At 32.7% G+C, this 15777-nt stretch overlaps 2 protein-coding genes across 2 annotated transcripts; both read right to left on the reverse strand.

Annotated features, from left to right (window-relative positions):
- Positions 1-210: 210 nt before the first annotated feature.
- Positions 211-2170, reverse strand: LOC108807907 (DNA-directed RNA polymerase III subunit rpc5-like). Its single transcript, XM_056997891.1, has 10 exons — positions 2067-2170; positions 1661-1914; positions 1488-1556; positions 1302-1409; positions 1158-1226; positions 955-1071; positions 766-816; positions 563-669; positions 423-476; positions 211-348 (listed from the first exon to the last, which is right to left on the reverse strand). The coding sequence occupies exons 2-10, from the start codon at positions 1898-1900 to the stop codon at positions 345-347; spliced, it is 819 nt and encodes a 272-aa protein (XP_056853871.1). The 5' UTR covers positions 1901-1914; positions 2067-2170; the 3' UTR covers positions 211-344.
- Positions 2171-4248: 2078 nt separating this feature from the next.
- Positions 4249-6788, reverse strand: LOC108807295 (probable WRKY transcription factor 48). The gene is made up of 3 exons (XM_018579564.2): positions 6009-6788; positions 5764-5907; positions 4249-5005 (listed from the first exon to the last, which is right to left on the reverse strand). The coding sequence occupies exons 1-3, from the start codon at positions 6554-6556 to the stop codon at positions 4525-4527; spliced, it is 1173 nt and encodes a 390-aa protein (XP_018435066.1). The 5' UTR covers positions 6557-6788; the 3' UTR covers positions 4249-4524.
- Between the last annotated feature and the right edge of the window lie 8989 nt (positions 6789-15777).

Raw genomic sequence — 15777 nt, forward strand, 5'->3', positions numbered from 1 at the left:
AATATCTTTGACCGACGTTGATCAGAAAAGGAAACTAATGAGTTGTTTCCTTTTTGTTTTGATGGAGTTTTCCTTTTGCGTTGGGAATGTTAGAGTTGGTCTAATAAACCCATGTTTGTGATGTAACTTATGAGTTTGGTCTCTGCTGCAATTGTGTAATCTTTGGATTTGAGTAGTTCAATTATTTTAATTTCTCTTTCTAAAGTAGGACAACGCAAGTTCACTAGAGTTGCCTTAAATGTTACTGAGTCATAACGGTCCTAATGGATAACAAAATGAATCTCTCAGCATATAATTCAAAACTTTTGAAGTCATTAAAACAAACCCATCCTTAAAGAGTTGCATCACCTGCACAAAACACCTGAGAGAGTCAGAGACTTAAAACATATAGAAAACTGATGAAAGAGAGGTCAAAGTGAAACCTTTTCGAGTTTCTGCTGCTTTCCCCACGGCACAATGAGTTGATATAAGCTTCCCTTCAATGAGATACAAAGAAGATATAAAGATACGCAGGAAACACACACAGACTATCTCAAACAGTGAAAAGGAAGACATCATATACCGGCTCATGTTGAAGTCTATTGTAAAGTTCTCACTGGCCATCATTTTGGTAAGGTATCTAGAGTGAGAATCTGATTCAAGTCCATGATATTTGAGTGAAACCCAATTCTAAAAGGAATAAAAGAAAGATGTAAGTATTAAATTTACAAATCCATATATCTAACAACAAATCAATAAACCAAAATAAACCAAATTTGTCTTTACTTCTTCATGTAATAATGGTTTCTGATCCTTAGAAGCTTGTACTACCTTGTTCTGTCATGAATGAAATGAGATGAAAATCATATAAACGGTGGCATAAGTAGCCAAAACTACTCATCAGTCCAATCTTTGACAGAGAGAAAGTAAGAAGGCTAAACTCTAGAGGGACAATGTTAGAGCATGACCCCCTACCTGCTTTTTTGATGTTCTGGCAGATTCTTCAGGAGCTTCTGCTTGTTTTCTTTTTGATGAAAGATACTTCATAGACGGTCGGAGCTGAGGAACAGCATGAACAGGATTCAAGTGTAACTGCAAGACAACAAGTCCAGTCTTATAAGATATCATCCACGCTAGACAGTACAATGTTATTGAAAAGAGGGAAAGACAATCAATACCTTATCACCTGAAAGAACTCCAATAGCATAGTCCAACTTAGGAGGCGGTTTCCATGTTGTTGTCAAGGTCTATACCAAATACAAGAAGAAAGAATGAATGAAAGTTGCTATTGAAAAGGATCAAGATTGGAACTAGAATCTGACCTGCTTAGTTATATGTAATTCACTTGCAGACTTTGAGTCATAGTTAGTGGAGTGAACATCCATAGACAAATCAATTTCCACCTCGGAGGTAGAAGGGTTCACTCTAACCTTAAAAGACACAAATAAACAAATGATAATTAGAACACAAGAAAATGCAAAACAAAAACAGAAGGGAACAACACTCACTTCTTGGCAACGTTCATCCATTTCATATGCACGCCAAGACGGTCTTAGAGGGTATTGTAGAACATAAAGCTGTGACATCATTGAGAAATCAAAACACTTAAAACGATTAGCAAAAATCATAATCTACTATTAATAGGTGAATGTAATAATTATAATAATAATCTCTAGCTAACCTCAGTGTTAGCACCAATAGATGGATTGTAGAACACGTCAATCTCACGAACAACAACGTCTTCTTCTTCTTCTTCCTCCTCCATCAACGTCTTCTTCTTCTTGCTGACAGACTCGGAAGGAGCATCGGTTTGTGAGGGATGCACTGGAGTTGGGTCAGGTTTGGGCTTTCGGGCACGACCAGGTGCAAATCTACGGGTCTTTGAGACATCTTTTTGTTTTTCTTCGTCATCAAAGTCCATCTCTTTCCTTCTTCCTGGCAACAATGCCAAGTCAAGAAACAAGATTTTCACCCAAGCCCTAAAACGTGGATCACAAGAATCTCGTGAGCTCGAGAAAGATTCAAACTTTATCACATCACTAACTAAGAGAAAGCGGATCTGCATGAGAAAGCAAGAGGGATGTTACCGGGGAGCTGTGACGGAAGGTTTGCAGAGAATAGTGCAAAAATTATGCACCGTCTGGAGATTCGAACCAGAGACGAGACAGACAGCGGCAGAAGAATGTATAATAACCAACCGAGCTATTGACTTTATTAGGGTTTCTTTGGAAAATTATATATCTATAGTTATTTTAACAGAATAACATCTATTTTGGCGGCAACCTCACCTATATGAGCCGAATCAAGAGTACAAAGTAGCCCATATCTAAAAGTAATATAATAAGCCCAACAGAAACCACCACATGTAAATTTTAAAATGTTTTATTTTTGATTTTTTTTAAAACAAAATTGATAAGAACCCCAGCAAAAACTACCGATGGAGCTGGCCTAACATAACCGGCGTCATGCAGTAAAAAATAATACTAATATACGTCCTACATATATACGTATACATGTTACACGTACATGCGTGCACCTTTACGTGCGGGATGGTGTGATTAAAGAAACACATTAATTAGTATATTAACTCTCCATAGTATACAAAGCATGCTTTTGTTTTGATACTTAGCTGGTGATGGAGTAGAGTTGTTGAGTAGCCTGTTAGAACTCCTCTTGTTTCTATTTGTTTTAGTGATTAAAAGACAGTCCATTATGGACATTACTAACTCTATGCTTTTTGCATTTACTTTTATATTTAATATCAGCCATACATCACTTGCGTAGCTATCGGCTTCCTGAAAAAGACCTAAGTGCACGCATATATAGCTCCATGTATCAACTTTATGATAGACCGGTGTGTGTGTGCGCTTAGGTTGGTGTTTGCTGATTAATGTCAAAGGCTGACTTACATAAAACGGATATATTAAAATATGACATTACTATAATTCCATACCATAAAAATTCGATTTTTTTCTTATATTGTAATTTGTAAGTAAATATTTATCAAAACTTATGCTATATATAATACAGTTTGCATTTGGTCAGAGAAAGGAGAAATAAATCAATGATGTTGTTTTATGCTAAAATATGGTCCATATCTAAAAATAATGGTGGGTCAAGTACGCATGTCACAAACTGCGTGCTTATTTATTAATCCTAAAAGTCTTTTTGAATATTATATGTGATGATTGACGACTTCCATAAAAGTCGCAGCGAAGAGAACTCTAAAAGAGACTTTGAGTTTAAAGCCAAAAGATGAATTTCATTTATACCAACCTGTGATTGTCTTGTATTAATTATTTAAGCTGTTAATTGTCATTTTGTAATTCTTAGTTTTGAATAAATGATGTGTGTACATTGGTGTGAAAAAAGTATGAACGGATAGTATCGTAGTTATGAAACTTGAAAACTGAACATTCAGTTAAGTATTAGCTTTGTGAATATCTAGCCAATGATAATCTAGTAAAGACACCAGGTCATATAATAACAGTATGTCCACTAATTAATTACTCCCCCGTTTCTAAAAGATGTATTTCATCTGCATCATTTTAAGAGGTTTTTAAAGTTTTTGTACAAAGATTAAAAAAATATTTATTCTGTTTTCGAATAAGTGTGATTTTAGAGTTGTGCACACGGATTAAAAAATCATTAAATTTTACATATTTTTATACAAAAACATTATTACCCTTACATCTCGACCAGTAGAAAAATAAAATGCAGAATAAAGTTAATAAATTTTACATTGAAATGCTAAAACAATACTTATTTTGTAACGAAAAAAAATTTCTACAATCACACTTAATATGAACTGAGGGAGTACAAATTTTGATGCAATTTACTTTGATAATATAAAATACAACTAATTCAACCAATAAAAAAATATGAAATATTTTGTAATTAGTCACAAATTTCAAATAACATTAAATCTTATCACAATTATATCTTTTTGAAACGAAGATTTTTTCCAGAGAGTAGATCTTTTAGAAAAGGAGAGAATATACGTGATAAAATTAAATTGAAGTTAAATATTGAATGAATGTATATATGTTATATATTCATTAATATTTAACTAGAATGCATGATTTATTAATTTTCATCCAAGAATGCACTATGAATGAATTTAGTAAGGTTTGAATAAATTGTAAAATGAGAGCCGGACTATAGTTGATAGCAGGATTGCAAATTAAATTATATGAAAAGTTTACACATAATTTAACAAAACTCCAAATGCATGCATTATGCATACTATCATACTCCCTAGTCCTCGGAGAAAATGAAAACACTCTATTAATACTCAAAGTCTGAAACAAAAAATGAAGTTAATTACATCTTATATCACATATGCTACAAAACTTCTGGTCCTAGTTAGGATTATATATTCGTTTAATCGTTATTCCGGAAAAAAAACGATGCTAAATATTGATGAAAAAACATTAGAAAACCAGCTAGCAATATTGGTTTTAATTATCTAAACTGGCCAAAAACTCTTCATAAACCTATCAACTGGTCCAGGCCAGAAAAAAAGTACCCCGGGAAAAAAGGTTGTCATATCTTATCCTCTTCATTGGTTCGGGTATTAATAGTATCCGATCTGATCTGCGAAGGAAGAATATCTTGAAGTAATCCATGATCCCTAATGGTAGTAGTTGATGTAGAAGCTTGTGACATCTCATAAGCAAAACCATGGAATGATGATGACCCTGGATTTACGAAAGTGCCATCAGAGGAGGAGCTTCTATTGATCATGCTTAGAGAGTTTTTGTTATACATGCTGCTGTAAGGTTGATGATGCTGAGATAGCAAGTAGCGTGGCTGAGGGATAGAGAATGATGATGATGATGACGCAGTGGTTGCACCAAGGTCAAGAATTGGTGACGTAAGCATTCCGATGTGTCCACGTGGCGTCATGGGGAAAGGATGAGTGTGTTGACCTTCGTAAGTTGTCATGACGATGGAAGGATTATCGGAGGATCTCTCCACTCTCTTCTTCACTCCACAACCCACTATGGTGCAACGGTAATAGCTTCTGCACATTAAAATAACATATAAAAACACATTACAAACTAAAAGAAGTTAGTTTCAAAAAAAAAAACTAAAAGTGGTTAGTATTTTCTTATGTACTTTAAATTTTTGGAAGAAAAAATGAATAAGGAAAGATAAGAAGGACGTGTTTGAAAAAAAAATATATGAAGGACAGAAGATCTCGAGATCTGAGATGAAGTTTTGGAACAAGTTGAGATAGAAATCTTCCGACACAAGCAACATAAATCAAGGGAAGAAACAAAACACAGAAACCTCATGGAATGGAACAAAATAAAATATATTCTTGGAAACGAAAATTCAAACATTTTGGACCCTACAAACAGGCGTATTAGGTACATATAGTGTTCTATATATTATATATATCATAGTGAACATGTATATAATACGAGTTAGAGTCATGTGAAATGCATATAGACTCGGCATATACACTGAATATAGGGCTACTCTACACGTACATGCCCAAATACATTACATAAATAGTGTGTTATTTATATGATAGGTTGAATGAACATGTAGTAGGCTCAATGAAGCAGTAAATGTAAAAACAATTTAACATTCTTTCAAAAAAAAAAAGAACATGTATGTAACGCTACATCTCGCATGTAATATGAAACCAAAAAATAACATGTGGATGGTGTAGATGATCCTTATGAATAAGAAAAAGTGGATCTAAGGAAGTACATGGATCTAGCTAGGGCTGTAATATATGTATTCGCTTATATACAGAGTAATAGATTTTACCTGGGATAAGGACTGTTTTTGACAGCTTTCTGGCCGTACTTTCTCCACCTATAACCATCGTCAAGATTATCAATATCACTCTTCGTCAGAAACGCAAACCTAGCCTCTCTTGCCTTCTTCTGTTGCTTCTTCTTTGCCTTCATCCTTCAAAACAACATAGGTCACACAAATATTAATAAAATCCTAACATATATAAATCAATCAGTCAATAAAATGAAAGGTTCATTATTTATTTATTTACTTACTGTGGCTTAGTACCCTTTGGCTCATGTTGATCTCCATCTTCTTGGTCTTTAACAGTAACCTCTTTATTTATATTCTCATTAGCAGCTTCGTTGAATGAAGAGGAGAATGAGGTTGAGTTTGGAGATGTCGGTGTTGTGCTCACAACTTCTGAGGACTCAGCCTTTGTTATAGGTTGAGACGTGGGTAAATCCGTAAAAAAGTGGTTGGTGTTGTTTTGGAGATGAAACGCATCGAATGAAAAAGAAGATGAGTTGGAGGAGGAAGCAAATTGAGGTTGGTCTTGCCGGAGCAAGTAAAGAAAAGAGTTGGGGTTATTAGAGGAGTGGTCTGAGAAATAAGAATAAGGAAAAGGTGAAGATATTGGTGTATCAAAGATGGTTGAGAGATTCATGTTGTTCCCAGCTAGCTCCATCTGATGATGATGATGATCTGATGAGGTAACAAGATTCATCATGTGCGTTGATGTTGTTGTCTCTGTGTTCTTGGTGCTGTTGAGCTCCTCCCTTTGTTGTTCTTGATGATGATCCTCTTTAATCTTCTTCTCCATGTAATAGAAAAGATGGAATATACGAGAGATGTACTTTATAGAAATATCATCACCATTGTCAATCTTCTGAGATTTTATGAAGAAGAGAAAGGTGAACTTTTCTTTAGCTTTTTGGTGATTTGATGAAATATTTTCGTATTTTGTAACAGTTTGTTGTGATTTGAGATGAGAAGAGAAAAGAGAGGTGTGAATATAACTTTTGTGGAGTTTGGGTTCCTCTGGAAAACAGCTTTGATTTAGGAGGTTTCCCATTTATTGTTTTTAATATTATTATTATAAATGTCCTTTTCATCTACGCGGGAAAGAATATTAAATTAAATAAGAAAAGTTTTGATAAAAAGGAGAAAACACTAGTCACCGGTAAACACCGGTCATGGGAGGCTTACGATTGTGAATGTTATCGCCTTATCAGGACGGTCCCCTCCTCTGCTGGGCATTTAATTTTTGTCCCTTCATTCTGTTTTTTAATGCTTTATACTCACGTAAGTTGTATCGTGTCTCCTAACGGCATGGTTACACGATCTGGTCTCTAATTTTAATAACTAGACTTTTCTTGTCCAAACTCTATTCAGATTTTACATTTCATTTTCTTAATTACTGTAAGTTTGAAAAAGTGAGCTCTCTTGCAAATGATTGGTGTGCCATAAGCTGGATGAGCTATGTTTGATTAGTTGTCAAAGATTCCTGACATAATTCTAAAATGCTGTAAAAATTAGATAAACATTACATGAAATTTTTATAGCTCTGAATATATATAATTATATATATAATATATGAATAATATTAATGGAAATCCTTCATATAACTAGATAGCTACTACTCTCTCCGTTTCATATTAAGTGTCGTTTTAGAGAATTTTTTTCGTTGCAAAATAAGTGTCGTTTTAGAGTTTCAATGCAAAATTTATTAACTTTATTCTTCATTCTATTTTTCTATTGGTTGAATTGTATCGGTCTATGATGTTTTTATATTGAAAATATGCAAAATTAAATGATTTCTTAATTCGTGTGCACAAGTCTAAAACGACACTTATAATGAAACAGATGGAGTATGAATTATGAATATTCATTAACAATCTAACTCAGATCAGAGTACTAAGTTACTTTTTCAGATAAATCATACATTTTCTGGATTGTAGAAGCTCTAAAACATAGAGCATAAATTTTTAATTAACTTACAGTCATTTACCAAAAGAAAAAAATTACATAATTTTATGTGAATCCGAGTAGACATCTATTACATTCGTATATGAAAAGACGTATGTCTTGGCTATGCCGGACATGCGTCCTCGCCGGTAAGACTCGTACACTAATGTGTTTTAAAACGCAAGTGGCACTAAAACCGGTTAGAACGGTAGACAAAGAGATACAAGGAGTGGCGCCTGAAATAAAACAGGTAGACGCAGGAAGTGAAAAGATGTGGGTATTTTACCGCATGTGATTATTGTAAGCATTTCACGGCTTTCTTTGAGTTTTAACTTTAAAACGGCAACTGGTCTTTTCCATTATAAATGATTTTTTCACTTGACGGGAAAAGAAAATATGTAATCTTTTAGGAGATAAAATTTTGCCTAATTTTAATTTGACTTGAACGTCTTGTCACCGATTCTTTTCATACGGAGTGCGACGTGTTGCAATAGTTAGTTCTTTTTGTTAATTTTCCGTTAACCAATGTAATACATATTAAAGATTTATTCAAACACTAGCAACGTTTAAAGTATAAGCACCACGTTTATAACTTTTTTTTTACCATAATCAGTGATCTAACTTCAACTGCCTACATTTTTCTATTCAAAATAAATATTCCTATGATAAATAAACTTAAATAAGCTAATGGGAAACGGCAATCACGATACAATGACAATTAGTATAAATTAGGAACATCTCCAATCCCATTTTTTTAAAATAATTTTTAGACTAAATTTTCTTTTATGATACTCTTTTTCACTCTATACTTGATAAAATGGATTTATTTTATAAATGAAATATATTATTTTGTGCATCATTATATTTTTATTGTAAAATAAAATACTATTAAAATATAAAATTAATTCCATTTTAGGGTTGTTTTATTTTACTTTTTTAAAAACATAAAATGATGGTCTAAAGTAAACCAGAAACAATGTGAGAATTGAACTCACACTTTTTTTAAAAAAACAAAATTAATACTATAAACTAATGAATGAATACTTTTTCTCAAATGAATACACATTTAGGAAAAGTAAAATCAGAAAGGTAATTGATTTTTTTTTTAAATATAAAAAATAAGGAGTAAACACGTAAGAAAAAGTCATGGAATAAAATGTAGAATAATCACAGGTCAATTAAAATGTAGAATAATCACAGATCAATTTATATGCAGATTATTCTATACTATTTGCCCATCAATATTAAAATGCAGATCATTTTATATGTAGTCTAGTCTGCATGCAGATTATTATTGTAAATAATTTTTTGATCTGCAAAAACTAAGAAAAAGTGCTAGAATATATGGAGAGAGCCAATGAATGAAATTTAATTATTTTTATTTTTCAATCAGCTATTAATAAAATAAACTGTGGAAGCTCCCTTGGTCCAATGGTTTGACTAAAGGTTCATGTAATGCTTCTACACCCGGAGGTCTGGGATTCAAACTCCAGAAAATACCAAATTATGCAGTTTATGGAGAAACGGATTACAAGAGATCTTCAGCTTGGTGCAGGGCGTACCATCGAACATGAATCTCATAGGACGGTTCGGAGAGGTGCAGTCAGGCGTGTATTCTCACAAGATGGTAGAATTGTCGGCTGTATAATCGTCTTTGTAATATTCTCATCATTGTAATAGCATAATTAATCGATAATAATCGATCCAGACGTTTTTAAAAAAAAAAAACAAAATAAACTCGGTATTTCAATATTTGCGAACCATTTTTATCATTCTGTAGACGCTAAACAAACTCCACACATGCTTCAATAGCAATTAGCAAAGTCGTAATAATTCATTAAAAGGATTCAAATAGTGATAACTGATAGAATAGATGCAGCGAAACAAATTTAATGAAAATGCGTTGTTATTTTCTTACACTATTTTTTATATATTCTAGTTGATCACCTACACTAAATACATAATTTGGCTTTATCCACTAAAACTTTTTTTTTCTGACACCTTTATCCACTAAAACTCAAATCCCAAATCAAGGAAACTTTTGTAGATAGGCAGTTGGTGGAAAGTCGGTTTCAGACTAAAATTAGCACATTATTTTCTGACAATGGCGGTGTGAGTTTATAGCACTGGAAGTTTATCTTCAAAGCCAGGAGATCTCTCATCTTACATCAATCTTCCATCACCTCCCCTGTACAGCATATTCCCCTGCTTGTGAGAGTGACTCAAAGCAGCAACACTGTATAATCGAATATCATACAGATGTTTATATGACGACACATGGTTATCGAATGGCCAAAATAGCAGACAGCAGTAAGAAGAAGGTTGTCATAGGAACGTGTAGTTTTAACGCGGTATTATTAGCTGTTTTATTTTCCTTACCTTCATGTCGGTAGCTTCCATCTTAAGCCACCCCACACAACACTTTATTCGGGAAACACGTTACTTTGTTTTTTTTCAACTTATCATAGGTTAATCATGATCATCCAGACAATCGATATGAATGATTAATAAATTATAGTTGATAACACACGGTGAAAAATAGTGAAGCGCGTGATGGAATCATACTATATACAGATGAATGAACGAAACGAAATCTCATTGATATAAAACTGAGGACTGGGGTTGACGTGGTCCACTCGTCAAAAATCTAGTAGCCGCAAACAAAGGACGTACGTCCACACAGTCCCTTTTCATACGCTTTAAGAAATAAACCCCAAAATCACCAAACTGCGAATACAAATACTTGCTGCCACAATAACCACTCGGTCCTATTTATTAATAGGGAAAATTGTTTTTAGGCCAAAAATATATTTATGTTCAATTTTTTGTACTATTTTTTCCTCAATACCTTTTAGTATTTTCTAAAATAAATTAAATAAATAGTTTTACAAACAAACAAAAAGTTCAAAAATAGTAAATACTGATGAAATACATATATCTATGTATTGATATTTTTTAGTTCTAAAATATTTAAACCATAATTTCATATTTTGTTCTGAAAAGAGTAGAATTAACATTCTACATAGTAAAAAACATAAATTTTTTTCATTGAATCTACTATGTTTAGAATATGTGTTCTACGTAAAAAATAATAATCTAAAAATATTTGGAAAATACATTTTGCACTAAACTTATAGTTCTAAAAGTTATAAAAAATTAAAATCTACACATTAGTATAAATTTAAAACCTGTAGAAATCAAAATCTACACATTACTATAAATCTAAAACTATTAGAAACCGATTTCAAACATGTTTACTCTATTCTACATATAGTAGAATACATATAATGACAGTTCCAAAAATATTGGAAGAGAATATTTAGAAATATTATGTTTGCTTATTTATAATAAAAAATAGATTTAAAAAATAGAAAATCGATTTATGTTTAAAAAATAGAATTTTTTTATATTAAAAAAAAAAATTAAATCGTTTTTTTATAAGTAGAAATCATTTTTAATAGAAATCGATTTATAAAAAAAATCATTTAAAAATAGAAATAAAATTTATAAAAGAAAATTGATTTTTAAAAAAAATTTTTTTTTTAAATATAAAACAGATTTATAAAACAATAGAAAATCGTAATTTATAAAATCAAAATTTAAATTATTAAAATAATAAAAGCCATCTTTTTTCAACAATGTCTTTTGTCATTCGATCCACTAGCGTTCAATTAGATTTTAGAGCAGATTTGATAAATACTGATAAACTATAAATTATAAAATCAAATTTAAATTTAAAGTTTAGTTTTTTGGGATTTTTAATATTTTTAATTACTTTAGTTAAAATATATTTTAATATTTGATAATTTTTAATTGTAATTTTAAAATTTAATTGAAATTAAAGGCAGTTTACCATTTTTTAAAAAAATAGCCCTAATAAAATATAAAGTATATGAGGTTAGCATAATAGGACATAGTTATCATTTTCTTGGTCTAAAAAGCAATTTTCCCTATTTATTATAGTTGTATTTTATATACACATATCAGTATCTTTGCATGCATCTATCTATCTACAAGGAAACTTACTCGCAACAACTCCAATTGGTATAATATTAATAGTTAATACATATACATTATCAATTGAACTATCGGTTATTTTATTCGTAAGGAGGTAGGTATACATTGTGAAGTCTTCTAAGGTGATAGAAGTCAAAAAAAATAGATTTGTGCTCAAATGAGCTCCATAAAATAGAAATCTAAAGATGTAAAAAATAGATAGCTCATGAAGAGCTTTATTGAATGCAAGATGAAAGCTTTAGATTATCTTCAAGAGATTAAAACATAGATTGCTTTATATCAAGATAAGAAGGGGAGAGTTGTTTTGAGACAACTCTCAAAGTTCCATTCTAGTTTTCAGAAGAGCTACACTTATACAAGTCTATTTGATTGGAAACCATAACATTTAGGCTTTCTCTTTACATTTGAAACACTAAGAGCTTCTCCAACATAAGGATGGAAGAAGTATGAGAAGAGTATGCAACCAAACAAAAAAAAATATCAAAAAGTAGGAGAGAGAGATGTAACTATTTTAACTAGTCAATAATTATCTAATTTTTTATAACACGTGTCCTATGTATGGTTGTTGTTGCGTAGATTGGCCTCACAGTGTGGCTTGAAGAGAACATTAGGCTCTCAAGTCTCGTTGCTACCTTGTTATACCTGTATCGAAATAATCAAATCAGATAAGAGTCTAAAGGGATCTGATCAGGATCAGACCATTCTTTGTTTAGTTGAGAAATTCATTAATTAATTTGATTAGTAATTAGTAATTACGACAATATACACATACTTATATATGGTTGTAACAGGAAAACTTGACGTCTGGTCTTGTTACTAGCACCTCCAAGCCTAAATCATCATCAAGGTGTCTATATGTTTTGATTATTCTCTCTTTAATGTGTATGCATGGGTGGTTGTTCACATTATGTTGTCTACATGACTTAGACTCAGCATAGCTAAGTAGCTCTGATCAAGTTCAAAGATGCGATTACTCCATAAGCCCCCAAAGCTTTTCAAACAAGAAGAAGAAAAGCTCGTGATGATCAAGGGCAAAGCCGTATCCACCACCTAACTATGGCTTGGACAGCTGTTTGATGATAGTGCAAGACAATCAGGTTGTGTGTTCCCCAATAGGATACACCTTGCCGTCGTCCTTCATTCAAAGAACGTCGCTTTCGACGACTAATGAGGTGTCCGTTAATTTTTTTGATACTTATTAATTAATGAATTAAGCAGTATATATATATATATATATATATATATATATATATATATATATATATATATATTAATATATATATGAATGGTGATAGTTCTTGTTGCCGCCAGATTGGACGCACTACTTAAAGAAGCCTCGTTGCGGATCCAATCAGATAAGAGTCTGAAGGGAACTGATCAGGATCAGACCACTCCTGTCTTCGGAATTGATATTCAGGTTATATTATCTACTCTTCTCTTTTTTTTTTTGTTTGGTCGAGAAATACATTAGTTTGATTATAATCACAACAACTTATATGATATATATAACAGGGAAAGTTGTCGTCTGATGTTGTTACTAGCACCTCCAAGACTCAAACGCCATCATCAAGGTTGTCTTGTTTTGTAATTTTGATTATTATCTCTATAATTATTAAGCCAGTAGCTAGGTAGTATTTGTTGTTCACATTATGTATGGTTGATGTTGCCAACCTATACAGTTTGGACGGGATGAAGAACACTAGGTTATCAAGTTCCGTTGCTACGTTGTTCTGCCTGTATGCAAAAATCCAGTCTGATAAGAGTCTGAAGGGATCTTGACCACTCTTGTCTCCCAAATTGATATTCAGGTTATATAATCTACATCTTCTTTTTATTTTGGTTGAGAAGTATTCATTAATTAATTTGATTATTAATCACAGCACCATTTATATATAACAGGACATGTAACATGTTGTCGTCTGATATCGTTAGTAGCACCTCCAAGACTCATCAAGGTATCTATTTGTTTTGATTATCAATAACGTGTGTGTACATGTGGTTGTTATCGCTCACATTCTGTTTTTTTTTCTTGCACTACTACGCATAGGTAAGCATCTCCGATCAAGTTCAAAGATGCGCAAAGCTTTTCTAAAGACGAAGAAGAACAAGAAGATGAAGAAGAGCTCACGCAAAGCTGTATCCACCACCTAAGTTACCACCACTATCTATTTCCTCTAGGGATGTCAATTGGGCATGTCTAGATGGGCTTTTTTTTTTGGGTGTTTTTGGTCTTGATGTCCAAATAGGTCCATGTCCAAATAGTTCATGTCCAAATAGAACCATGTCCAAATAGTCCATGTCCAAATAGGACCATGCCCAGTTGGACTGTCCATGGAGTCCAGTTCGCCCACTTGATGTAAAAAAATATACAGATTCTAAATTTTATATATAACAAAAGATATTTAGATTAAAACTACATGTTTGAGCTCGAGATCGAGAGAGATTGAGTCATGGAGAGCTTGAGATCGAGAGATATGAGATCGAGAGATAAGAGTGACGGCCAAATGAAAAAAATAATTTTTCCCCAATTAAAAATCCTAGACATTTTAATAATTTAGACGGCCCATGTCCATCTGGTCTTGTCCATTGGTCTTTGGGCGTATTTGGGCGTTGTCCAGTTGGACAACAAATATTTTGGACGGATTTGGGCATGTCCATATTAGTCCATATTAATTTGGACATGGACGTCCATGGACAGAGTGTCCAATTGACATCCCTAATTTCCTCTCTTTTTTTTTGTGTACCTTCTTTTGCTTAATCACGACTGTTTTTTAAAAGGAACCTTTTATTTTAGTTATATATATGTATGATGTTGTGAATTCCTAGTCATGATAATGTGCCCGTTGTCTTTTATCCTTGCAAAAATAATTGCTAGTCATTAATTTGGTCATCAATGGTTTGGGACACTCTTAGTGAGATGAGAGTCTTAAGGATTGTCTTTATCTAAATAATTAACACAGTGGTATGCGCAACAAGCGGTTTCATCGACTGTATGATCTGTACACCTCCTGATAATGTTTGTAACTCTGGATTTTGGTCTCGCTGTAAGCTACTTTGGAAGTACTAACATAAGATTTGTTATACAACCACAGAGAAAAGATGAAGAATCCAAGACACGCTTTTAACATTTGTGACATGTTCAATGATTTAATAGTTACAAAACAATATATTCGAAAAGTGGTTATAAGCTGGCTGAAGTGCTGCAATTACAGCAATCTCCTCCGGAACCAAGCCTTCCTCCAATGGAAAGATCTCTGGAAAACTAAAACATCTCTCAAGGCATTTCATGTGGAGGGATCTGTCTGGAGCTTTGGCAGTCAAAAATGGTCTAAGATCTCGGGGTATTATGTTGGATACGACCTTATTAGTTGTGGGCTACACACTGAAACTATCTGTCATGTCTTCTTCCTTTTGTTTGTGTAACAAACATTTTGAATTTGGTATTGGAACGAATAAAAATAGTTGTAATGAAGCAAGCTCGGACATTAAACAAATTATAGGCCCAAATTCTTGTGTATATATACAAGAATTGATCTAGGGTTTCCAACTTCCTCAGTTTGTTTAGGAGGAGGCAGAGTTAGTCATGGGAAAGTCTCGCGCGAACAACCGAACAGGTTGGCGATTTAGACGTCGCCCACGACGACATCCCAGATTGGACGTAGTACGTAAAGAAGCCTCGTTGCCGATCCAATCAGATAAGAGTCTGAAGGGAACTGATCAGCATCAGACAACTCTTGTCTCCGTAATTGACATTCAGGTTATATAATCTACTCTCTCTTTTTTTGTTTGGTATCAGAGTCTAAAGGGATCTGATCAGGATCAGAACTCTTGTCTCCGAAATTAATATTGATCAGGTTATATAATATAGGTTGCACGGGTTTTGATTGATATTTCAATTTCAAGATACACATAAAACTTAGAAAACTTTCTATTGTAAATAGAGCATTTTTAGATATATTGTGTAAATTTTATTTAAAGAATAAAAATTCGTTTCCATGTAAATTTTGGTTGGTATATAAGTTCTGAAACTATAGTGCATAAGCAATTATTAGAAATTTT

Source organism: Raphanus sativus, unplaced genomic scaffold (genome assembly GCF_000801105.2).
Source record: "Raphanus sativus cultivar WK10039 unplaced genomic scaffold, ASM80110v3 Scaffold0857, whole genome shotgun sequence".
Taxonomy (NCBI): domain Eukaryota; kingdom Viridiplantae; phylum Streptophyta; class Magnoliopsida; order Brassicales; family Brassicaceae; genus Raphanus; species Raphanus sativus.

Coding starts and splice junctions, on each gene's coding strand:
- LOC108807907 (XM_056997891.1), bottom strand. CDS start 1,900: ATGGACTTTGATGACGAAGAAAAACAAAAAGATGTCTCAAAGACCCGT. Junction 817..954: donor CCAGAACATCAAAAAAGCAG/GTAGGGGGTCAT, acceptor CATTCATGACAG/AACAAGGTAGTACAAGCTTC. Junction 477..562: donor ATAGACTTCAACATGAGCCG/GTATATGATGTC, acceptor ATCTCATTGAAG/GGAAGCTTATATCAACTCAT.
- LOC108807295 (XM_018579564.2), bottom strand. CDS start 6,556: ATGGAGAAGAAGATTAAAGAGGATCATCATCAAGAACAACAAAGGGAG. Junction 5,908..6,008: donor CCAAAGGGTACTAAGCCACA/GTAAGTAAATAA, acceptor GTTGTTTTGAAG/GATGAAGGCAAAGAAGAAGC. Junction 5,006..5,763: donor AAAAACAGTCCTTATCCCAG/GTAAAATCTATT, acceptor TTTAATGTGCAG/AAGCTATTACCGTTGCACCA.